This window comes from Cebus imitator, unplaced genomic scaffold (assembly GCF_001604975.1).
Source record: "Cebus imitator isolate Cc_AM_T3 unplaced genomic scaffold, Cebus_imitator-1.0 Scaffold96, whole genome shotgun sequence".
NCBI classification, from domain to species: domain Eukaryota; kingdom Metazoa; phylum Chordata; class Mammalia; order Primates; family Cebidae; genus Cebus; species Cebus imitator.
Genome location: NW_016107411.1, coordinates 1,512,097 through 1,537,646, shown reverse-complemented (window position 1 = coordinate 1,537,646; position 25,550 = coordinate 1,512,097). Strand labels below are relative to the sequence as shown.

Below are 25,550 nucleotides of genomic sequence, written 5' to 3'. Positions count from 1 at the left end.
AAAAAAAAAAAAAAAAAAAAAAAAAAAGAGAGAAAGAAAAGAAAAAGATTATTAACATTATTTATGAGAGTGCAAGAATGGTTCAATCCCAACAGGTTAAAGGAAAAAAATATGTTACTATCTCATAGATCCAGAAAAGTGATTGACAAAATTTTTCACAATTTCTGATGTTTAAAATCCATTAGAAAACAGAACTGGATGGATTCTTGATGTTATTACAAATGTCTCAAACTAAAAGTTACCTAATGATTAAACATAAGAGCATGTTTCTTAAAGTCAGGAACACGACAAAGATGCTCACTGTCCCTATGTTATTTAACATTGTTCTGAAGGTGCTAGCTAATATAATTACATAAGAGAATGAAATAAGAAAATAGAGAGAGAAAAGAAGGCAGAATTTGCATGTGATATAATTATATACTCAGGAAAAATCAAAAGAAGATGAAATGCTACAGGCAAAATAAAATATCAGTTTGTAAAAATTAATAAGTAATAATCACTAGCTGTCCTCATTTCAAATAACTAGAAAACATGAATGAAAGATTTCATTCATAATTTTTAAAATGCTCTAAAAATAAACATAACAAGAAATATACAAGGCTTATAGGAATAAAACTAGAAACCTCTACAGAGGCATTTAAAATATGATTGGAGAATGTAAAGACATGACAATGCACAGTCATCATAATTTTTGCAGTATAACTTGGGCCAAGGACAGCAGACAAATCCTTGGAAGAGAACAAGTGGCTTCAATTAGACCTTATTGTGTGTCTCTGTGTGAATGTATGTATATATATAATTTAATATAATACTACATTACTTTAAATAAGTGAGCATACTCTGAATTCTTAAAAAACATATTGAAATAATTTGTTTAGCCTTTTAAAAACGTTATAGTAATTTCTCTTGTCCTAAGTGAAAATAAATCCCAGATTGAGAGAGTATTTGGCAGCCAACTGTTGTTCACTGGCAGTAGCGTCCCTTAACATTTAGTGTGGCTTCAGTGAACTTTTCTATCACTTCCTGCCTTATCAGAACGTTGTTCCACTTCCTTTGGGATTTCTAAGTGACTCCATAGGTAGTATGGAACACCAATTCGTATGTAAAGTTGTTAGTGAGTAATAATGGCAGGATTTTCCCTATTTTCGGATCCTTTTGGAGACCTGATGCCTCATTCCAAATGAGTAACACAAATAATGAGACATTCACTATTTGGCAAACCATATGGAGAAAATTTGTGGTCAGGCAGGAATAATCAACTGCACTTATTAAGAGCACATAGTCTTAATTATATTGATAGATTATTATGACTCACATGAAGAGTAGAACTTTATTTCATCAATTTCACATTTGTTGTTGTTTGTTATAGGATCTTAGCCTTTTGCATAGGTAATAATATTAGACACAACTAATCCTTTCCGGAGAATTATAAATTAAAGCTGTTATACTATACCAATGTGTGTTTGGGGGTAGAAGATGCCATTTCTTCCCCCTAGACAAGATCTTTAGGAAGAAGACACATCTTATTTATACCTTATCATTAGAATCAACCAACGTTCATTAAGTGTATATAATGTGCTAGGCACCTTGCCATGTCTTTCCCTACACCCAAGGATTTACTCTTCTCTTACTGTATTCAAATAATGATTTACCAAATGTGTTATCTTTTGATAAGGATTATTGGTTAATATGACATTCTGCACATCTTGCCAAAATAATCAGATTTCTCATTTCTTTTGCCAATGCTGAAAATAGGATGGATGCATTATGCATTCTTAAGTAAGTTTGTATCTTAGTTTTATTTCTAATATAGATATGGAGTGAATGCTTAAGACAGAATTACATGTGTGGCTGGAATCATTATTGAGAGATCAACCCATCCAGTGGTAGCAGATACCAGACATAAGCACAATATCACATTATATGTGTGCGAAAAGTGGTATTTACCCAGGCTGTCTTTGGTCAGACATGTAATGCTGTTTTTTTTCTACATTTTTGTTTGTGGCTGGGTTTTCTGGGCTTCCCCTGCCCCCTTTAGCACAGAACTCTGAAAACCTCTTACTGATCCAACCCTACCAACCACAATTTATAAAGTCTATCATAACAGTCTATGACAATAAAGCAAACACTAGTACAAATATGGCGTCTGATTTAGAAAGTGATTCTTGTTTCCAGTTTCACAGCCTCCCTGCTTCTGCCAGCCAGCGTGGGTAAGGAAGTAGTGAGTTCAGACCCAAACGAGGACTATCCAGCATGCGAGTGAGGACACTCAGCCCACAGACCCCTTGGCCAGACTGGGTGGAAAGCCATCTGTTTATGCACTCACTATACATTCTAAGCACTTGAGCTGTGACTGTACTTGACTTTAGTGTGCTGGCTTGTTAATTTCATATTGGGTGCCTGTTTGCAGTTACCTTCCTGAAACTTACTTGCAAAGGTATTTGAAAGAATAATGTGCAGGAGAAAGGTCGATAAACAAATTGTACACATCACTTTCTTTTCCAAAATGGGATGTTCAGTGCATTCAAGATGATCCCCTGGGATGTGGGAAAGAAGCATAGGGACTTTCTGTCTATGTATTTTTTAACATTAGCTTTTAAAGGCTGTGCTTTAGCAAATATTTTGTAATGTACAAATACAAGGGAGTGATTTTATTTAATATTTAAATAAATAAATATGTACGTTTGAGAGCATGAAAAATTTTTTCCCTGATGGAGTTGCACAGTCAGCCATTTTTACAGATCATGGAGTGAAGCTGCAAGCTCCATCAGGACAAGGACCACAGCCATTTCACACACATCTGAATATATTACACTTAATTTATTCTTAGGAATGAATGGAGAAAAGCATAAGTAAATGATCAATGAGTTACTGAACTCCATAAACTAATATTTTACATCAACCAACTCATAAAGTCATTCAGAATGTTATAAGCCTGGTTCTCATTTATATGATACTGTCTTACCAGACTGAGAATTGATAATTAGGAATACGGTAGCGTGACGTAATAATGCTTCAGTACGATAATAACATAGGTGTATTTTTGTTAGAAGTTACCTCCAGCTGTTCCTCTCACATCAGTCTCATTTTCATCAGGCTTCTTTGCCCTGCACAGCCTGACTGCTATGTAGAGGTGGACTTATAATGTGAACTAAAAACATGATTCTGGCTCCATATATGAGTTAAATTTGATAAAACTCTCTAAATTCCCTCCTTAATAGGAAAAGGCAATGATATTGTAATGACTACCAATAAGTTATCTTGTTGGCATCTGCTTGACCAACCATTTCCTGGAATATAAGCCTTCGAGTCTCTAAAGACTTAATTGGAGAACAGGAAGTAAGACCAGAGAGCCATAATTATTAAACAATTCATTCTTACCTGAAATTCTTTTTTATTCCCTGCCGATCAAGTACATATTTGGTCTCATCTTCAGAATTCATAATGTAGAATTCAGAATTCGCAATATCCTCTGGTATTAAGATTAGCATACCCAAAGATTTGTAGCACTTTGATCCTCAATGAAATATTCACTGTTATTTGGTATAGTCTGAGCTGGGTAACAAAGAGACCCATACATTCAGTGAACTAGCTAAGAAGCTTTTTCTCTTTCTCACATAACAACCTGGAGGTGAGTCATCCAGGACCAGTAGGCATGCTCCTCTGTTCTCAACCTGAACCCACCATCTCTGTTTTCAAGTTGGCTTTTCCATTTCATGTTATTTATAGATAGGGGAAGGGTAAAGGAAACGGAAGACAGTACCTGGGAATTAAGACAGCACTTCTAGTAGCATCATATTGGCTGCCAGTTGCTCATAGACCACATCTTGCTGCAAGGGAGGCAGGACAAGGTAGTCTCTAACTGAGCAGCTATTTGTCCACAAAGCTTGAGGAAGGGAGTTGCCTATAACTAATAATCAAAAAGGAGTGGAAGGAGACGGGGGGACAATGAGCAGTCTCTGACATTCACTAAACCCTATTTAGGTAGGAAGGTGAACTCACTATATGAGCAAGAGTTAACTCTGAGAATACATAAGTCTATTAAAAATTTTAATGGTCAAGATTGTATTTTCCAAAGGTTAAAATGCTTTGGGATTATTTAGATTGCAAGAGAGAGATAAATTTGAAAGTAGATTCAACAGCATTCATCTTTTTGAGGAAGTTTCAAAGGTCTATTTAGAGATTGCATCTGTGATTGTCACCTGCACACCTTTTGCTGGGTTTTGCAGATTAAAAAGAGCCTTAATTAAAAACTAGAAAGTTCATCAGTTAAGTGATTGTGTTTTCTACATATGGGAAACAGATCTCCTTGAACTGCAATCTCCATTATTATAATGAGCTCATTACTATTTTTAAACTAAAGTAAATAAGAAATCAATTGAAATTTAAGTAGATTATAACCACTTGTAAAATTGTAATAATCAAAGTTGTTATATGCTGCTATTTCTTATTTGCCTATTAGTTAAAAGAAGGAGGGTGAGGATTAAACCCCATTCATTGCCTTTTTGCCTTTGTATACAAGAATATGTGTCTGAAGAAAGTTTCTCATAAACCCACAAGGATACTTGGGTTTTGGGGCACTCATGTTCCCAAGTTGAGATGTTAGTCATATAGTGGTTTTCCAATAGGATTTCATCTCTGTTTGCCATCAAGTTTTGGAAACTGCAATTCAACCCCAATCACATTTAGCGTTTATAAAAGCTGTCTTTATGGGAAAGCTGAAGTAAGACCCACAGAGTTTTCCTACAAAAACAAGGCCATCTATTGCCTTTAGCTCAGCAATAAGTTACTGGCTTTGTACTCAATTTCAGGGGCGACCCAGGAAAGAAGGTAGGAAGCAGGAGGGTTTTTAAGAGGAAAATAACCGGTGAGTGATGTCAGAGGTGGGCTTATCTTTGTGCCACAAGTACCCTAGGATGGAAGAAAAGATATTCTTCATTAACATCTTTAAAGAAACAGAGAGCTGGAAGGACATGCTTGAAAGAGGAGCCTTTGTTATGTGGCCTGGGATCTTGGGCTGAGATTCCAGAAGTGGATAAAACGGAGGGTCCTTGGCTGGAAAGCGTGACGGCAAGGGTTAGATTGAATTGTCTTCTAGCAGCAGCAGGAGAGGTGCAGCCTGTGTAACAGAAAAGAAGGATGCGCCTTGGAGCAGTGTTTCCCAGACCTGCTGGATCTGAAGACTCACTTGGGGCCCTTGTTTTAGAAAGAGAAGAGAAAAGGCCCCCAGATCTATGAGTGGGTCCTCTGATTTGGTAGTCCAGGGTGGACTCTATGATTTCCTCAAAGCATCCTAGGAAGAGGTGAGAGCCACTGATGGACAGGGAAGCCATGGTGAACAAAGTGACTGTATTTAAGAAGGAGGATCAAGCCTGTGTGGGATGGAAGAGGTGGGTCCCGGAAACTGTCGAGAGCTGTCTGTTTCTGTGATGACCAGACGACAAATGCTTGCTCGAACTTTTGGAAGTTCAGGGTCTGGGGTAGTTCCCTTATCACTTAGCTTCCTCATCACTAGGCTGCTACGCCCATCCTTAGTCTTTGCCCTTCAGGAACACCAGGTGGTGGTGGTGGTGGCAGCACCAATAAAAATAATCATTACAATTATAAACCCTTTATATAATTATAAAGGCTCATATTCATCGAAAGTTTGAAATCCCTCAGAACTCTTCTCAGTGCTGGTGGCTGCTCCTCATTTGAGCTAGTCTTTCACGGTGAATGACAATACCATCATCTCCACCACCCCAAACTGGAAGTCAGAAGACGGTCTTATCTTTTTACTCACTCACTCTTCACCTCTCCCCCATCCTGTGAATTCTACCTCCTACAAAACCTTCAAGTGTTGTCTCTACTCTGCTCAGTGTGGTGGTCACACGAACAGGGTTCATCATCCTCTCTTGCTGGGATCCTTGCATCTGGCCACCCCTCCATGGTCTCACTGCCTGTGGTCCATCCTTTCCATAGCCGAGGGACTTCTAAAATGCACATCTGAACAGGTCATTCCTTTTCTTGCTTAAAGTATCCTTCAGTGAATCGCTGTGGTTGTCAGGATGAAGTCTGAGCTGCTGAACGGGTAACAAAAAGTCTTTTCTATTCTGGAAAGCCTCATTCCAGGCCCTGCCTCTTCAGGCTCGTTACCTTGAATGCTCCATGTCATCACCCCCACCTCAACTTGTACTCCATGGGCTCACCATACTATGGTGCTGAGCTCTCCTGACCTGGCCATACCTTTCACCTCTCCGCCTCTCTGCTCTAATCAGCAAGTGCAGAAAGGACAAAGGGCATGTCTGTCCTGCGAACAGTGTCTTCAGCAACCCACAGGATGCCTGAACCCTAGCCGCCATCAGTAAACTTTGTTGAATGGATGGATGAATGACTGAATGAATGATGAGCCATTATGCATAGTCCTTTATATGCCATTCCATGCCCTTCTTTGTGTAATTGGTTTTCTAACTGTCTTTTAAAATCCAACTCAGGCATTACTTCCTGAAGGAGGACCCCACAGATGCCGCCCACCTACCTGTGGGGTTAGGCACCCCTCCTGGGCACACACAAGGCTTCTTGTAACAGCGGTAACCACACAGACCTGGGCTGGGCTGGCTCACTTGAATGTGAGCTTTCCAAGGACAGGGTCTGTGTGATGTTTCCTTTCTGTTTCCAGCCACAGTGGCAAGCACATAGTTGGTGCTCAACGGAAGTTTAAAGAAGTTTAATGGACATGTGAGTGCTCTGTGCCCACGGTGCACTTGGTGTGCTCAGGTGATGAGCTGTTTAATTTTGCCAGTAGCTAGCAGCCATGTGATCAATCCACAGGATTCGTAAGGGGCTGGAGGTCACTCACAAGCTCAGTGTCTTCCTGCTCTTTGAGGAGAGCTCTTTTCTTCTTTGGAGCATGAACACATTAGGGACCTTGGGGTTGGGGCACTTCTTCACTGGCATCCTTGGCCCTTTCCTTCCTGGCCTCATGGAGCTAAAGCAGTTGGCCTGGTACCTCTGACCCCCTTTGAGTCTCATTCTTAGGGAGAAGTCTGTGAGAGCAAAGTCTTTTCCAGAAGAGATGAGGCTTTGTCTATGTAGAAAGCACGGCCAATGTAAGGTGGCATTATTATTTTTCAAGTGGCAGAGGAAAACAGAGATATGGTAGATAGCACAGTTATCCCAAGATATCACACTGCAGTTACTCTGACAAACTTTTAGATGACACTTTTTAAATGAGTAGTATAGTATGAGACATTTGAAAATTGGGCTCTTTATGAAGACTAATATTGCTGTCATAAGACTACTTTATGAAAACCCAAGGGGACCTTTAACTGTAGCAGAAGCTTTCTGATTTAAACCGTGAAGGTTAAACAATAAAAACTAATTTTCTATTCCCAGCATACCCATCGCACTCCCAGGAAAAGCATCAGTCTGCTTTATGAAAACAAGGACACACTATTCTTTAGCCCTTTGGTAGGTAGAGGACATGAGCTGTTTGCAAAATCGTGTCTCTTCCAATCAGCAGACTTCTTTTGGAAGAAATGATCTACCAGTGACTGTACTTGGGGTTTGGGGAGAAGGCCAATTCACATCTTGGTAAAGTTTTTCACTGAGAATTTTCATAGATGGGCATGGGATGGTGGCCGCTGATGCAGTCGGAGCTGGAGCGATTAGGAGGCTGAGTGCAGTGGTGGTGGTGGTGCGGGGTGTGTAGAATTCATGTTGAGAAGACTTTGGCTTTAGGAAAATTCCATCAGTCAGTACTTTTATATTAAAAATAAAGAATTACAGGAATCAGAATGTGACGTTACAAGTTTAAGTTAAGGGTAGCTTTTACCTTCGGGATGAGTGGGGTCTATAACCTACCTTCTTTTCTCTCCTCCTGTCTGCCTGCTGGGCCACTGGACCCCTCGCCCACTTCATGTTCCGCACCCCGCTCCTTTGGGGAGGGGGAGGACCTGCCCTTTCCCCTCCCCCAGCACTTCTCTCCTCTCCCTTCTTGGTGTCTTGCAGGGCTCTGCTCTAAGGAACCCAGGCTACTACCATGATCTTTTACAACATGTATTTAGGCAACAGAGAACTCAATGAATCCTGCTCTTAAAGGTCTTTGCTTTGGATGATTTTGCACCATGGGCTCTTCGTAGGGAACCCGGAATTACCAGCTTCATCTGGGTGCATATAGATGTTCCCCTAGATCCCATGGATTGCAAGGTCAGTGTGAGCTTTAGGAGAGGGAGGAAAATGATACTAAAGCCTGTCTCATTAGCTATTGCACAACACCTGGTGGCTACTCTTTCTGTGCCTTGTTAGTCAAGAATGCCCTAGAAATATGAGCTTTGCAATTAAGGATGAGATGTTGTTGAAACACTGGCAAGGCATTTTTCTAAGGGAGCAGTGTGTGCAAAACCTGCAAGCACAGGAGGGCGGGGTTCTTGCAGATGGAACTAAGAGTAATTTCCTGTAGCTGGAACCTATGGCATCCTGAAGCATCCTTCCAGGTAGTGAGGTTTGGGGGTACAGGGGAGGAATTGTAGGGGATTTGGGAGCGGTAACCAAACTAGGTGAAAATTTAGTTTTTCTATATACTCTCATAACCCATCTGACACCAAATATGTGGAGTTTGCCCTCACATGAAGCAGTTCTCCAACTCTTCAGACACTAATAGGGTGTTCTACAATTCAATCATGGCACTAACTGTTGGGAAGTAAGACAGATCCAATAGGTTAAAGGCTCAGCCCCGCAAGGCTGCCCCACTTCAGATGCCAGTCACAAGTGCCAGGTTGTTGGCCATATTTCTGACCAACCAGTTACAAATTGGAAGTTCCCATGGCCCCCTAATGAGGTTTGATAATATTCTTGAATGGCCCACAGAACTCAGGAAAGCACTTGACTTACTATGACCAGTTTATTATAAAGGATACAATCAGGATCCTCACAGTGGAAACGATGCCTAGGGGAAGGTAGGGATGGGGAGGGTCGTGGAGCTTCCATGCCTCTCAGAGCATGCCACTCCCTCAGCACCTGGACATGCTCACCAGCGAGGAAGGCTGGTACCCTGGCTGAAGCCCATTGTTTAGTTTTTATGGAGGCTTTATTACATAGACATAGTGTATTACATCATTGGCCATTGGTGGTTGATGTCAACTGGGAGGTCAGGAAGTCAGTGGGTGTGATATGGTCTGGCTTTGTGTCTCCACCAAATCTTACCTCGAATTGTAATCCCCATAATCCCCAAATGTCAAGGGCGGGGCCAGGTAGAGGTCGTGGGGGGTGGTTCCCCCATGTCGTTATCATGATAGTGAGTCTCACGAGGTCTGATGGTTTTTTAAGCATCTGGCATTTCCCTTGCTTGCACTCACTCCCTCCTGCCGCCCTGTGATGAAGGTGCCTGCCTCTCCTTTGCCTTCCACCATCACTGTAGGTTTCCTGAGGCTTCCCCAGCCATGTGGAACTGTGAGTCAATTAAACCTCTTTCTTTTATAAATTACCCAGTCTTGGGCAGTTCTTTATAGCAGTGTGCAAACAGACTAATACAGGCTGGGATTGAAAGATCCAATCTTCTAATAACATGACTGGCTCCTCTGGAAGCAGACCCCATTCTCCAAGGGTCACATCACTGGCATAAACTCAGGTAAGGTTGGAAGGGGCTGTTTCTGAATAACAAGGGATGCTTCTGTGACACCTGTCATGCATGAAATTCTAAAGGCTTTAGGAGCTCGGTGCCAGGACTGTGGGATGAAGACAAATTGCATATTTATTATTATATTACAATATTACACAGGCCCAGTTCTGCAGGGCCTTCCAAGCCCTGGTAAGGAATGTAGACCTGGACCTGAAGTCTGTAAGCAGCCCCTGGAGGATTTTAAGAAGGGACGTGGATCAGTTTGAGGAGGGCAGGAGACAGGAAGAGGTGGTAGGAAGCTATTATTGTAGTCCTAATGAGAAATGATGAAAACTTGAAGGAAGACAGTGGTACCCAGGCTGGAGAGGAGGGAGTGTATTTCCCAGCTGTTTACAAGGTGGAAATCTGCAGGACTTCTCTGCAGGAACCGGAAACTGGCTATTCATTTTCAGAAATAACCCATGTGTGGCATTCATGTGCTAACTCGGCTCATGAATGCACTATTCTTGTAACTAGGTTGGAGAAGAATTACATGAAGGGTATCATTAAGATGTTAAAATGAATGCATTACATATGTTAACAAGTGTATGAACCCTGTATTATATCTGGCAAACGGGGTGTTAAATCCTTGTTCAGCCAGCCAGATGTCTCTGCAGCTGCTGCTGGTATTGCAGAGGGAGGCAGCCACCTGAGACCCCAGCTATGAGCTGGTGCCAGTGATTTCCAAAGCATCTGGCTGTACAAATTCCTTCTTCTGTGCTCTGATTGACAGGTAACACAAGGATCACACAGCTCACATCACAATGCACAGGTGAGATTTTCAGTCTGATAAGCTCAGACTCCAGCAACTTGACCTTTACAGAGCATCTTTGCAGCTGAGAATATTCTTAGTTGGAGCCGAAATCTTTTTGTATTATTATTTTCATTATTTTTTTGAGATGGAGTCTTACTCTGTCTCCCAGGCTGGAGTGCAGTGGTGTGATCTCGGCTCACTACAACCTCTGCCTCCCTGGCTCAAGCGATCTCATGCCTCAGCCTCCTGAGTAGCTGGGATTACTGGTGCCTGCCACTACCTCTAGCTAATTTTAAAAGTATTTTTAGTAGAGACAGGCTTTTGCTGTGTTGGCTAGGCTGGTCTCGAACTCCTGGCCTGAGGTTCATCCACCCATCTGGGCCTCCCAGAGTGCTCGGATTACCGATGTGAGCCATTAATCTGCCATAAATTACTGCTCCAGGCCTATTTATATTATTTTGTAAGTTGAAAAACACATTGTGGTCAAACAATCTTAAAACCAATTTGGTAACATTCTCTCCTGAACTGGAATGTTATCAAAGTCTTGTTTGGGGCAGTTATTCAGCTGAGTTTACAAAAAGGGGCATATCCTTTGCTGTAAGTGTTTAAATTACCTGGAGCGAAATTCCCATAACTACTTAAAGGAGTTGAAAATACCCATAAGTGTTTATATTTATTCTTATAAGTACCATCTCTCCTAAGTGGCCCCAGTTTATCGAGATTGAGCCAGCTCTGAGACATCTCTCATCTCCTTAAGTTTGGCAAAAGATCCTTAAAACATTTGAAAAGTTGTTTAAAAGATCTGAAGGAAGCTGGTCTCAATGGAGCAGAGACAAAGTCTGTACTACTAGGCTCCTGGGAATTGTATTTCTTGGATGTTGACTTTAGGAGAAGTTGAAGAGAGGCAGTACTAGAGACCACAGTTACACAATCACGTTGATCTTTTGTATACTTTGTTTCCTGGAGAAGAAATTGTGTAATCCCCACATTTTTTTAGGAGTTAAATAAAAGATGACATTAAAAAAAAATCACATTGGTGTTTTCCTGTCTCTTCAAATGTACTCTGACAGAAAAGATGAAAAGTTAATGTAGTCTAAATAGAAAAATACCACAATGAGAGGATTTTTAAAAAATATTGTGAAATACCTTCATCTCTATTGTTTTTAGACATTGGGGTTTCAAATCTGCAAAGGCTGGCAGCGGTGGTGTCCCAGGCTTGTCAGTGTTGGACAGTGTCCACTAGGTGGCAGTATGTCAGAGGGTTTCTTTTATACTTGAATGGGCAGCGGTATCTTTGGTTGCTTTCTTTGGTAGTTCGGTTTCCTGTGTTTTGTCTTGTTTTGAAGGGTTAAATGAAACTATCGTAATTTACTTATGTAAAATCACACTTGCATGAATTCACTGCAAGGCCTACTTGTTATAATGTGACCATAAATAAGTTTATTCATTCATGTGAATTTTCTTGGTAACTTATTATAAGTAATGATCCTTGTCGTCATGGTCGCTTATAGAAACCAAGGGGCAATTCTGTTTGCCCTTTGCGTGTAAGCGATGATGAATGTGCTGTATCCTGAGAAGGCAGATCACAGATCCTCCTGGGGAGCCGGACATGGGTGCTCATTAGCCAGAGAAGAACTTAGGGGCGCCCTTTGCCCAGCTTCCTCAGTCTGGTAACTGTTTCTGGCGTCTGCTCTAGGCTGTTTGCTGAGAGGTGTGTTGAAGTTACCTGAACTTCTTTGCGCAAATCTGCAGGCATTCTGATGGTGCAGGTAACGTGTGGTTGCGTTGGATGTTTATTCAGAGTGTTAACTAACTGGTTTTTGTTAACTTACAGCTGGCTTAAAATAAAATAAAACATACATACATTTTTTAAAAGATATCTTTCATGTGAATAATTTGTTCAGAAGAAAGGAGTCGGGATATTCTTTTGTAGTGTTTTCCCAAAATTAGATTATCAGAACTTTCTGAATTCAAAGAAAACGGCAGTGCCGTCTGAATGATAAGATTTGGGAATAAAGAGCTACAGAAATTTTAAAACACTCTAATTAATCTGACAGATGTAGAAGACGAATGTGGATGAAAAGAAACGTAAATGCAAAGCTTAGAAAATAAATGGAATTGTCAATTGGGGTGAAGTTTGGGTTCTTCTTCAGAAGGACTCCTGTAATCCTGAAAATGAAAAATATTAGGGGACAATTGAAAGGTCCATGCTTGGCAGGTGTATAGCAAAGTCTCTGATCTTTGAGAAGATGGCAACATGGAATGAATGACTCCTGCTCTGTAGAGTGGACTCGATAGGGGCATGTTTGGAGATGCAGCGTCCCTTATCCATATGTCCTGCAGGTCTCAGTTTTGGGGGTTTATCAGCCAAGCCATAAACATGGCTTGGCCACTTCTGAGCCAGTTGTTTTCTGAAGCCCCTGGGAATTCTGAGAGCATATTTTTTGAAGTACCAGCCCCTTTTTGTCAGATCCCCAGATCCCCAGCAGCCAGATGCCCATCAAGGTGAGCCTCCTTTTCAGAATTACTACTTGAGGGAGGGAATCACACTAAGGATTGCCCTTTGCATGTAACAGATGATGAATATGCTGTATTCTGTGAAGGCAGATCACAGATCCTCCTGGGGAGCTGGACATGGATGCTCATTTGATATTTTTGTCCCAACTTCCAGGAGTGTATTTTATGATGATGCCCTGTGAAGGGATATGGGTGAATAGATCCAGAGGCCAAAGATCAAGTCTCAGCTTTATTAGGTGAAGCCTTATTCTCTCTCTCTCTGCCTCAGTTCCTCAGTCTGAAAAACGAGGTCAGTGATAGTGATAGTTTTCCAGCCTCTGGTTCTAATAAAATCAAATATGGTAACAAGGAAAATACCTTGTTGTCTACAAATGTACGAGGTTATTAAATTTTCAACATGTGGAATATATATGCAAGTCATGAGACTGTAGTAAACCCTCGACTAAATTGAGATGTCACCAAACAACTATTCATGAGAACACTTAATTCGTAACAACAGCAGGTTTCTCAATACTTGCTACATATTAGTATTACCTGGGAGTGTCTTTAAAAAACTGCCAAGTCACTATCAGACTAATTGGGTTTGTTATCCTGGCTGAGGTTGGGGTTAGGGCATGAGTATCTTCTAAACTGCTTAGGTGGCTCTGCAGCACAGCCAGGTTCCCCATGGAATGCATCAAGTACTGAATACAAAACTTTAGTTACAATCTCAAGGCTGGAAGACACCCTGAAAGTGTAGTCTTAGAAGAATGTCATTTTTATGATCAATGCCTGTGCACATAAATAACAATGGTTTTATGGCTTAAAACGCTGGGGTGCAGATACAGATATTGGGAATACTTTCTTTGTACCTTGAGGTTATAGACACGTCATGTCTGTAAAACTTACCTATAAAATTTCTTAGTGGAACTGCAATCCTTCGACACCCGAAAGATATAAAATGAGAGCAGAATGACCTCATGGGTCTCTAGATAGAGTTATAATTCCTCCTGGGTCAGGAAGCCTTTTCCTTTTTTTTTTAAGCAGATATTGAAAGTGCATCTGAGAGGTGCTGCTGGTTATTGAATTTTCTTAAAACAAAATAGGTCTGTAGCAACCTAGAAGTTTCTGATTGAAAGGGAAAGAAAAGTTCATTCCCAGGTAGAAGACAAACTTTCCCTGTCCCTTGAATCAGTGGCTTGAGTCTGCTGCTTCTTTGGCCTAGGTCTCAAGCTTCCAGAAAATCTCCAGTCTCCACATCTGTGAATCTTTTAGGATATAAAAGGGATTGTCATTCTCAGATGAGGCCCCAGGCCAGCAGCACCAGCTCGCTGAATGCAAATTCTCAGGCCCCACCCCAAATCTACTGGATCAGAAACTTTAGGGCTGGTCCCAGCAGTCTGTTTTAACATGCCCTCCAGGAGGTGGTGGTGCAATGCATACATGCTCAACTTTGAGGACCACTGAGCTAGGACAAAGGCATTTTTCTTTGTTTTTTTGTTTGTTTGTTTTTAAACTGGGTTTCAGTCTGTCACCCAGGTAGAGTGCAGCGGCACATCATAGCTCACTGTAGCCTCTACCTCCTAGGCTCAAGCAACCTTCCTGCCTCAGCCTCCTGAGGACCTAGAACTACAGGTGCATGCTGCCACATCCAACAATTTTAAAAAATTTATTTTTGTACAGAAGGGGGTCTCCCTATGTTGCCCAGGCTGGTCTCAAACTCCTGGGCTCAAGCAATCCTCCCATTTCGACCTCTCAACATACTAGGATTACAGGCATAAGCCATCATGGCTGGCCTGGCTTTCTTAATCATAGGTGTGCTCGTATAGGAAATCACAAAACAGGCATTTGTAGGTATATGCCAGCCTTGGTTCTGCTTCCTTCTCTTCTTCCGCTACTCTCCTCTGATGGAGAGGCAGATCAGAGCTAGAGGGAAAGTGAGGGGTGGCGTACTCTGTCACCAAGGCTCCTGTTCCAATCTTTAAGAGTCAGTACCCAAGTAAAGAAATATTGTGTATATATAACCATATGAAGATATACACAATGTATAGAGATACACTGTGTATCCACCTTTGCTGGCACCAAAGTGAAGAAGAGAGGAGCAGAGGGAGGTCTATTCCCGAAGGCCACCCAGCCACCTGCCTGACAAGAACTGGGTAGGAAGAAGAAACTGCTATCAAGGCATGTCCTGATCCGTGTGAGACCCCTCCACACACTTCCACAGCACTTGCACCTGCTGCAGCAAGAAAAATGCCTGGAAGCCAGCTGAAGAAGCGGCAGCGTTTGAAGGAGAGGGGCCCTATGGCTGGGAAACTGCTGATGTGAGAAAGACAGCACAATTGTACTCACAGGTTGTAGAGCACCATGAGCTGCTTGATAATGAAATTTTACTATAGCCTTAAGGGAGAAAGTAAAAACCTGCAGAAAGAAAAAAAACATACATTGTGTACCTTTAAATCTGTTGTGAAGGCAAAGCAGACAAAACCAGGAAATTCCAGGAAATGGGCACCGCTGAGAATCCGGAGGTCTTGAGGAAAACTTGGAAGACTGGAGGTCAGCATGAGTGGGGAAGAAAACGAGGCATGGTCAGGGCCACTCAACCCAAAAGGGGCCACCATGCGCCTAAATACCCTCCCTGCACATGGCGCTCCCAGAGCTCTACAGGGCAGCGCCCTGGGTCTAGGTAACAGCAGAAAGTGGCTGTGAGTGAGTCCTAGGACTTCTTTCTAATAGCCACACTGTGACTTTAGAACTTCAGAACAGGTCAGTGAAGACAGCTGTGCTGTTTCCAACGGTGATCAAAAACAATGTGGATTTTCTCTCTCTCTCTCTCTCTCTCTCTCTCTCTCTCTCTCGGAAGTTTGGAAGGAGAAAGAAGAATCAATATTATCTCCAGAATCATTCCAGCTAATAACAGTTGATATTGCCTCTGTCTGCCTAACTATCTGTCTGTCTGTCCGTCTGTCTGTTTCAAAGCCCTCCTCTCTAGACACATAAAGAACTTAAGCTGCATGGCCTATCTTTTAAACATCATGGGGAGAATGGTTAGCATGAATAAGTTATTCCAGTAACAAGGGAAATTGGTAATCTCTCCAGAGTGGCTTTTTTAAGTAGCCTTATAATAGATATCTCTTTTGGGGGGGTGAGTCTCATTCTGTCACTGAGGCTGGGGTGCAGTCGTGTGATCTTGGCTCACTGCAACCTCCCCCCACACCTCAGGGTTCAAGCAATTCTCTTGCCTCAGCCTCCTGAGTAGCTGGTATTATAGGCACCCACCACCACACCTGGCTAATTTTTGCATTTTTAGTAGAGACAGGGTTTCACTGTGTTAGCCTGGCTGGTCTCACACTCCTGACCTCAAGTGATCCACCCACCTGAGCCTCCCAAAGTGCTGGGATGATGAGTATATAATAGACATCTAAATATACTGGCACTCTGCTACGTCGCTTCACACGTTATCTCATTTAGTCTTCACAAGTACCCATGCTGTTAATATCCTGTTTATGCAAGGACTTGAACCAAGGTAAAATCCTGAGCTGTCATCCCTTCCACCTTACTCTTGCCCTAAGATGTGACATTTTAATGTCAGCTGATGTCTGGATCCAGGTGGGTATGTGGTTACCTATTAAATCCTTTATTCTCAGGGCTCAAATTGAGATATGCAATTACCTACGCTCTTTATGATATTTTTCTTTTTCTGGCTTGTGCTTCTAACCCTCTATTTGTGGCAGTATTTTAAGTTAATTATTGGTACTCTAAAGGCTCTTAGACTTCCATATAGTACTTTAAGTACACTGTAACTTTAAAGTAAAAAATTAACCACTGGGAGCTAAGCATCATTCTCTTTCCTGTGGGCTGAGCTTTAGTATTATAACAGAAATTCACTAATGAAATAGACATAAAAAGAGCGTTCCACAATATTTAAGAGGGTCACATATTCTGTGTAATTGTTATTTTCTTAGTTAACTTCATCTCCATTTGTGTACCTGCTACAGATTTTTAATTATTTTCAATTATGCTACGGTTTATAATTTACACCATCTTTTATTTCCTCTTATTGTCTAAAGTATTTTGTTTGATGTTGGGTATGGTCTCAAACACATCAACACCAATTCTTTGGGGTGAACTTCCCTTGATAGCCATCTAGAACATCTAGGAATTTCACTCCAATGCTATTATGGCACCTTTGGAAGGAAAAGAGGGTTAATTTATTGCATATGTAATGGCCCTGAATTCTTACTGCTGTACAGAAAGAATGATTTTATAAATAAAATTATTTTTCCTTTTTATTTCAGGAATTACAGCATATTGTTGGATCACAGTATATCAGAGCAGAGAAAGGTAAGCATGGATCCATATGTATGTATGAAATCCCACAGGGTCACTACTCTGTTAGCTAAAACAACGTGGTTTCTCTCTTCTCCAGCGATGATGGATGGTTCATGGTTAGATCTGGCCAAGAGGAGCAAGCTTGAAGCTCAGCCTTTTGCTCATCTCACTATTAATGCCACCAGCATCCCATCTGGTAAGCTCCATTTGCATCCAGCTTGAAAATATTTAAAGAGTCATTTATCAGCCCATTTCAACACTGAAACCTATTTTTAGCCTGTCACTAAATTTTTGAGAGCCCTTACTTCAAAGCGAAAAGAAAGACCATTTATCCTCAGTTGATGATTCACATCCTGGAAACCGTGATTCTCAAAAATGTCAGAAGGGACATCATCAGTCTATTCATTTTCAGATCATTAGAATGGATGCTTATTTTAAATGACTGTCAGCTGAGAGCCTGTAACCGGGAAGGACAATCCTTTGTCATGCTCATCTGTACTTACCCAAGCTCAAGTTGACACAGCCCTGCTGCTGACCTCAGAGATGACTGAATTCATCAGGTAGTCACATACCCCAGTCATCTCCTGCAGAGGTCCAGGGAGGACCTTAAGACCTTTAAGAGACAGTAAGCCTCTAGAAAATGAGACCTCCTCCCCTTTCTCCAGTGGCTTATCATTTTCTCTGAGTAAAGGCTTAGTTCAATGGACTAGAGACCTGATTATCTTGAAAATGAAGACACCAGGAGCTCCCTGCCTACGGCTACCCTAGTGCATCAGTTATTCCATGATACAGCCCCCACTGGTTACTTTGCCTTGGGCTAGATAGCTATCAAAAAGATGGCAAAGAACGTTACGATAGAGTGACAGTTGAACATTCTTGTTATCATGCCACTAATGGAACACTTGAAGTTCTTAAAGTGGGATCTTCAGGTGTCCTCCCTGGCACTCACTCTGCAGGAGGTGGCTGAGTCTGTGACTACCCGATGAACTCTTCCGCCTGTCAATCAGGCGTTTTCCCCTTGCTCATTATCTCTCATCCTTACTGCAATCTTGCAAGGCGGGGATTATCACTGTGGATTTGGCAGACAGAGAAACTGAATGATACATAGGTTGTCATTTGTTCCCGGTCACGATGATGGTAGGATTAGAAGTTGAATTCCAGTCCCGTTGATTACTAAGACCTTGCTTTCTGTGCTCTCTATTATCACATAAGCAGGCCACAAGGTACTGTGGTCAGGTGGCTTGGCCAGAGGGAAAGAATTCAAAGCCCTTCTGTTTCTCTTTTCCTGTGAGTAGATTCATGTAACATCTAATAACAGGGGTGCTAAAATCTGACTGCCTGAGTTTCAGGCTCCATTGTACTGGCTCTGCGACCTTGTACAATTTAAATCACGTATGCCTCAGCTCCATCACGTCTAAAATGGGTATGATGATAGCGTCTCCCTCAAGCGGTAGCTCTGAAGATTAAATGAGGTAGAGTACTAACATTCTTGTGTGAAAGAATGGCCAGAGTAAGCATTTGTGAGAGTGAGTCATTATTTTTGAGTTTAATTAAATAATTATACATATTCCACTTTTTTTCCTACAAATAATTTAAGGCAAATTTTTCTTGGAGTTAAAGAAAGAAAATTCAAGTTCTACTAAATTATTTGGAAAACTTTATTACGGCATGGACAAGAGAGGTCTTTTTCCTGACCGAAGACACAGAAAGGGAGAAACCAACTCTTCAGCTTTTACAGGATTTTCCAAACGACCTCTTCTGTCCCAGATACTTGGTTGATAAATAGTTTTTCTCTCTGTGTGTCTGTGCATGTCTTCTGGTGGAGCTACACTAATTTTCTCTGAGTGAAAAACTGTTTTGCATGTTAGCAAAGGCAATCAAATAAATATGGATGCATCTGTATTAACTTCTCTGAGTGGAAAACTATTTTGCATGTTAGCAAAGGCAATCAAATTAATACGAATGCATCAGCTATGTGTGCTATTAATGTACCCTACATTTATCTTTTCAGTTCACTTTAAATGGCATATGATAAATATTGCATTAGACTGTGTGCCAAAGTCTGTTTGGCAATAGCAAGCATGTTTTAGTTAAAAAAAAACTCTGTCTGCAGGCACCTAGCATCAAATCACTGCCAAAAACACAAGGCAAAATTCCTGGTTATTTTCTGACAGTTATTGAGTTTGTGACTGAGTGAAATGAATTAGTGTATACTTCTGTTTAAGAAAATAGAATTGGTGGCTCTGGCTGGACCCACAGCTCCTTGAGTCCGTTTATTACCCAGTTTTGGCCAGCACTGGAGGTTTCAGAGGAAGTGGCTTTAATTTTGCATGTTTATTTTGGGGCTCTGTTTTATACTTACTTACATGTGTAAAATCAGAATCTGCCTTATATGGACTGCCACAGCTTGCATTTTCAAAACATCTTAGATGAAATGTGTTGGGAAGTATTTTGTGAGGTCAGAATACATGGCTTTCCTTAGGAGGATACCCAGGCTAAATATTTCAGAGACCTCTCCTGTAGCACTTAGCAGCGGAGGACTGACGTGCAGGGCAGGGGAGGCCAGCGAAGCTGGGAGGCTGGAGTCAGAGGTTGTCAGTGTGCCTCAGTGATGAAAATCCAGGTTTCCATGTGAGGCCCGCCGTGTGATCACTGCGTATTTTTCTCATTGTTTTCCTGGTATTGTCTGAGTCGTCTGTTCACAGTGGCTGGCTCTCCTCCTTTTCATCGATACGTGCCAGGCACATTCCATTCTTTGCTCAGTTTTCCTCACCGACAATACCCTCCCTTTTCTCAGCCCATCCAAGTCTCTGTCCCCTCCCTCAGCTGAACTCTCCTGCTTGCCATGAGTTTCTGTAGCTTTCACTTGGCAGTTGCTTGTAACTGAATGTCAACCATGTGCTATGCAAATGCAGAAGTGAAAATGCATATTTCATATGCACATTTTCTATTTTCTCTGCTATTAGTGGTAAGTGTCATTAAGGTCTAGTTGGTTGATGTAATTCTTAATTACAAGTGAAGTGACTGTCCCTACAAAGCACCACATTGATATTGTGCGGCTGACCAGAAGCATGAACCAGTAAATGTATGAGTAATCAATCCATAAAAATAGAGAGATGTTTTGTCGGAAATAAGGGCACTTCTTCCACTTGGCTTACCTAACAATGGAAGTGGTCATCAGTCAAGGTTCCTATCTTCTCCTGCCTCTTTATTTCATATTCTTTCCTTGCCTTCCCAGGCCATATCTTGCTCCTCTGCCAGCTGATCTATCCCATTGAGAGGGTAGACTTCTCTGTTAAGAGTTAACTATAAGAAAAATCATCGAACAACAGATTGACTACAAGAGTGGGATAAGAATGAGGGTAACATGGGGTAACTGGAGATGGGAAACATCTTGAATGTCATGGGTTTTGTCAGTGTTAGAGGAATCGCTTTACTAGTGTTCATGAGGGTGTGATGATCATGTTGACTCACTTGGAACCATAGGGTGGTATTTATATCTGGGATGCTTTAATCTGGGATGACCTGAAATAAGACCTCCCATGAAAAAGAAGTTTACTGTGGTGATCCCAGGAGGCAAGAGAGCCTGTGATGACCTTGCTGCAGACAGGTTGTGGAGTTCAGGAAATATCCTGTTTGTGGACAGAGGGATTGGAACCACTGGATTCTTGGTCGTCTCTTGGTGGGTTGCCCCACCATCGGATGGCCCTTGCTGCAGTTTTTCTCTCAAGTGGTTGGAAGAATGCCTGTTTGATTCCTGCAGCCTAGTTTCGAGGCTCCCAAACCATGTCCCAGGCTCCCAGTTCTTTAGATAAAATAGTAGAACATTCTCCATCTTGTGGGCCTCTGGATAAAGATGTTAGATGCTCAAGGCCCCTCAAATCCAGGCTAGGCTGGGAAGATAACTAGTGTGTGTTTCTTTCTCTAGGAGGCGCTCATAAGGATTCACTCTGACCAGAGTTGTCGGTTTTGATAGATCTCTGCAGAAATTCTCCCAGCTCCAGTCTGAGACTCAACTCTGTTTTGTTTTCCTGATTTCAAACCGATGATGACCTTAGTTTAGCATAAGTATTTACAAACTCCTCTGGAGGAAAAATGCATTTTTGGACTTTCCACAGTATTACAACTTTCCCACCATTAATTACCAGCTTTTCCAGTTGAATAATAGTGTCCACATAGATACAAATGTTTGATTAATTGGGTTTATCATAGAGGTACTCCCAATTTTTAATGACCCAGGAAAATACACCAAGGACCCGAAATACAAAAAGCATTGGACATGCTGCTGGTTTAGAAGCTACTTTTGAAATTTTTACTGCTCAGAGCTGTAGCAAGAGGACCAGGTGTCACATCACTTCAGGTGTGAGTAGGGGCTAAACAAGAATTCTGGTCTGTCAGGAGAAGCTTTACAGACCTTTGGTCAGAAAGGATTGTGTGAAGTTGTTAAGCTAGGGAGTGCAATGTCAAGAATATGTTCTTTTTGAGCCTCTCTGGGGATAGCTTTTCAGTTGTGTAACCCAAGGAGGGAGACATTTGGGCTACTGGAGGTGAAGAAAATAGATGATGAGAATAGACTTTAGATGTCTGACCTTTCAGCCAAAGTTACTATGACCCAGTTTTTCATCCCCTTCTACTTTCCCTCTTCATGAATTAAAAGAGAAGGTTGAGACTTGTGACACATGGAAATTGTCTTCCTATCCAAGTTTCTTGCTTTCCTATCTCAGTTGCTTTTGGCTAAACTCTTCTTTCAACCTGGAACGACCGTTCTGCTCCAATCTGTGTGGCTGAATCCCATTTCTCTTAAGTTCTCAGGCTTAGCAGCAACTCCACAAAGACATTCTTGATCCTCAGGGGTGGAATGTTGTTCTTGTCTCTCCCTGCTTTGAACTCCCATAGGAGTTACTGAACCTTGCCTATTGGTACCCATGCCTTACTTCTGATCTGAACACATATCGTACTTACCCCTGTGCATTGCAGGCTCCTTGAGGGCAGGAAAAATGAATTTTTGTCTTCGTACCCTCTACTGTGCCTAATCTGAATGTATTCTCCCCTTCTAGAAAAGAAATCCCAAGAAGTTATTCTCCCATTGGAATAATGAATGCTATGCTCTTTTTCTCCCTAACCTCATAGAATTGTGAAGATGTCCTTCTCATTTAAGGAGTGAATTTTAAATCTCTTCTCCACAGGTTCGCGCAAAGTGAGTCTATCTTCTTGGTACCATGATCGGGGTTGGGCCAAGATCTCCAACATGACTTTTAACAACGGAAAACTAATAGTTAATCAGGACGGCTTTTATTACCTGTATGCCAACATTTGCTTTCGACATCATGAAACTTCAGGAGACCTAGCCACGGAGTATCTTCAGCTAATGGTGTACGTAACTAAAACCAGCGTCAAAATCCCACGTTCTCAGACCCTGATGAAAGGAGGAAGCACCAAATATTGGTCAGGGAATTCTGAATACCATTTTTATTCCATAAACGTTGGAGGATTTTTTAAGCTACGGTCTGGTGAGGAAATCAGCGTTGAGGTCTCCAACCCCTCCCTACTGGATCCAGATCAGGATGCAACGTACTTTGGGGCTTTTAAGGTTCGAGATATAGATTGAGCCCCATTTTGTGGAGTGTTATGTATTTCCTGGATGTTTGGAAACTTTTTTAAAAACAAGCCAAGAAGGATGTAGATAGGTGTGTGAGACTACTACGAGGCATGGCCCCAACAGTACGAGACTCAGTAACCGAGCTCTTGACCCTATAGAGAACACGCGTATTTACAGCCAGTGGGAGATGTTGGACTCATGGTGTGTTACACAATGGTTTTTAAATTTTGTAATGAATTCCTAGAATTAAGCCAGACTGGAGCAATTATGGGTTGACCTTATGAAAACCTGCATGTGGGCTACGGGAGGGGACAGTCCCTGCTTATGTGCCCCTATGCAGCCAAAGTGGAGAGGGTATCATCTAGTGCAACTGAAGGACCATCTGAAGGGGTAAATTCTTTTGAATTGTTACATCATGCTGGAACCTGCAAAAAATACTTTTTCTAATGAGGAGAGAAAATATATGTATTTTTATATAATATCTAAAGTTATATTTCAGATGTAATGTTTTCTGTGCCAATTATTGTAAATTATATTTGTGCTATAGTATTTGATTCAAAATATTTAAAAATGTCTTGCTGTTGACATATTTAATGTTTTAAATGTACAGACATATTTAACTGGTGCACTTTGTAAATCCCCTGGGGAAAGCTTGCAGCTAAGGAGGGGGAAGATGTTGTTTCCTAATATCAAATGCAGTGTATTTCTTCATTCTTTTTAACTGAATAGATTTTTCAGACTTGTCAAGCCTGTGCAAAAAAATTAACATGGATGCCTTGAATAATAAGCAGGATGTCGGCCACCAGGTGCCTTTCAAATTTAGAAACTAATTGACTTTAGAAAGCTGACATTGCCAAAGAGGATACATAATGGGCCACTGAAATCTGTCAAGAGTATTTATATAATTGTTGAACAGGTGTTTTTCTACAAGTGCTGCAAATTGTAAATTTTTTGTTTTTTTCAAAATAGAAAAGTTATTAGTGGTTTATCAGCAAAAAAAAAATCCAATTTTAATTTAGTAAATGTTATTTTATACTGTACAATAAAAACATTGCCTTTGAATATTAATTTTTTTGGTACAAAAATAAATTTATATGAAAACCTGCCTTGTGATTTTGTACTTGTTCATGTCTCTTTTGCTCTGTGATCCTATTCTTTTCAATATGGTAATGTGGCTTCTCTTTCCAAAGGTTACTGGGAGAAATGCAGATTTAATTAAAAATTAGAAGCAGATTCAATTAAATTAATGATCCTTGGAACTTGAAAAGTAATTTTCAAGGAATTTGTATGCAAGGATATATTCACATAGAAAATGGAGGATTCACTCAAGAAAGCAAAGTTTGTATTATGCTGATATTGTGAGAAAAATATGGTGCTTTGTATAAGTTTGTAACGTTTTAAAGAATAACTGTTTGACCTGGAGGAACACCTCAACATTTTATACCTGACTGTGGTAAGGAATAATTAACAGAGTCCTGGACTCTTGTTCTCATGGAAATTTATACAGGAAAGCTGTCTGACCCAGGTTGGCTACTTGTGTGGGAGAGGTATAAGAAAATGAGCAGCTTGGGAATGCACTGTACACCACAGTCTAAGGCACTTTTCATTTATGGATAAATGTTTCTAGAAGGCTGTGACAGGATAGAAGGAGAAGAAAGAGCAGATGTTACAAAGAAGAAATTGTAAATTTCAAACAGCAGAGCTACAATGGTGAAACTCAATTGTTGGCCAAAATAGGCCTACTATTTAAAAATCATCAGTACATCTGAGGTCAACTGGTACAAAATATGACTTCTGTGTTGTATGTCCCAATTGCTGAGCCTTGGTTTAGGGAAAAATTAATTTTGATAAGCAATCAGAGAGTTTCTTTACTCTCCGCTGGCAGTGTCTTATTATGTCAAGTGCCTCATTAGCTACCCTGGCTCTCAATACGACTCTGTTACAGGACTAACAGGTTCATGTGCCCACTGCACAGTGACAGTCCAGGTACACTGAGACAGCAGGATTTGCAGCAGAGAAATAGTTAATTATCTCAGGGCACCAAGTAAGGGGATGGAAGGAAACTTAGATTCATCTCCCCCAAGGAGTTCTGGGCTTGGATTTTTAAGTAGATAAGGGAGAGTGAGGGGTTAGAAAATTGGGGTCATTTACAGGATTGGGTGAAAGGGATGAAATCATTAGTATATGGAAACTGCATTCCTTGGTGAAGGAGTTTCTCATGGGGTCCTCTTCAGCTGGCATCAGTAGTTTTGCTGATATGCAGGACCTGAAAGAATATCTCAAAGGGAAAATTTAACATTTTGTGATGTTCAAGCTGTTGTCTATGGAGCAGTTAAAGGGAACTATAACCTTAGAGTCTACGTGATTCTAAGAAAATAGGCAAACAACTATGAGGAAGGGGTCAGAGAGCAAACTGACCTAGTGATGGATGCTGACTGTGCTGGAAGTGTGGTTTATTTTTGTTTTCCCCCTCCTTGCTTCCCTGGTTAATTTTATAAAGTTTATAGGCACAGTTTCAAATCTGTCATTTCCAAAGGTGAATGACATTCATTCATTTGTTCTGTATCATTTCTTGAGTATCAGCTATGTGCTAGGCACTGTGCCAGGCACTGTGGATGCTATGACACTCTCCCTGCCCTTGAGGAGTTTCCATTCTAGTTCCATTCTTCCATTCAAGGCTGGGAGCCAGCCTTGTAAGCGTGTGTGTGGCCAGTCCTAGGATATGGACATACACA

The 25,550-nt window shown here is 41.3% G+C and overlaps 1 protein-coding gene across 1 annotated transcript in view; it reads left to right on the top strand.

The window, feature by feature from the left end:
* Positions 1-23,921, top strand: part of TNFSF11 (TNF superfamily member 11) — a 32,986-nt gene extending 9,065 nt beyond the window's left edge. Inside the window, exons 3-5 of the mRNA XM_017536121.1 lie at positions 17,183-17,228; positions 17,314-17,412; positions 22,403-23,921. Of these exons, the coding sequence (XP_017391610.1) occupies positions 17,183-17,228; positions 17,314-17,412; positions 22,403-22,824 (567 nt within the window). The 3' untranslated portion in view covers positions 22,825-23,921. The remainder of the gene's footprint in view (positions 1-17,182; positions 17,229-17,313; positions 17,413-22,402) is intronic.
* Positions 23,922-25,550: the final 1,629 nt, after the last annotated feature.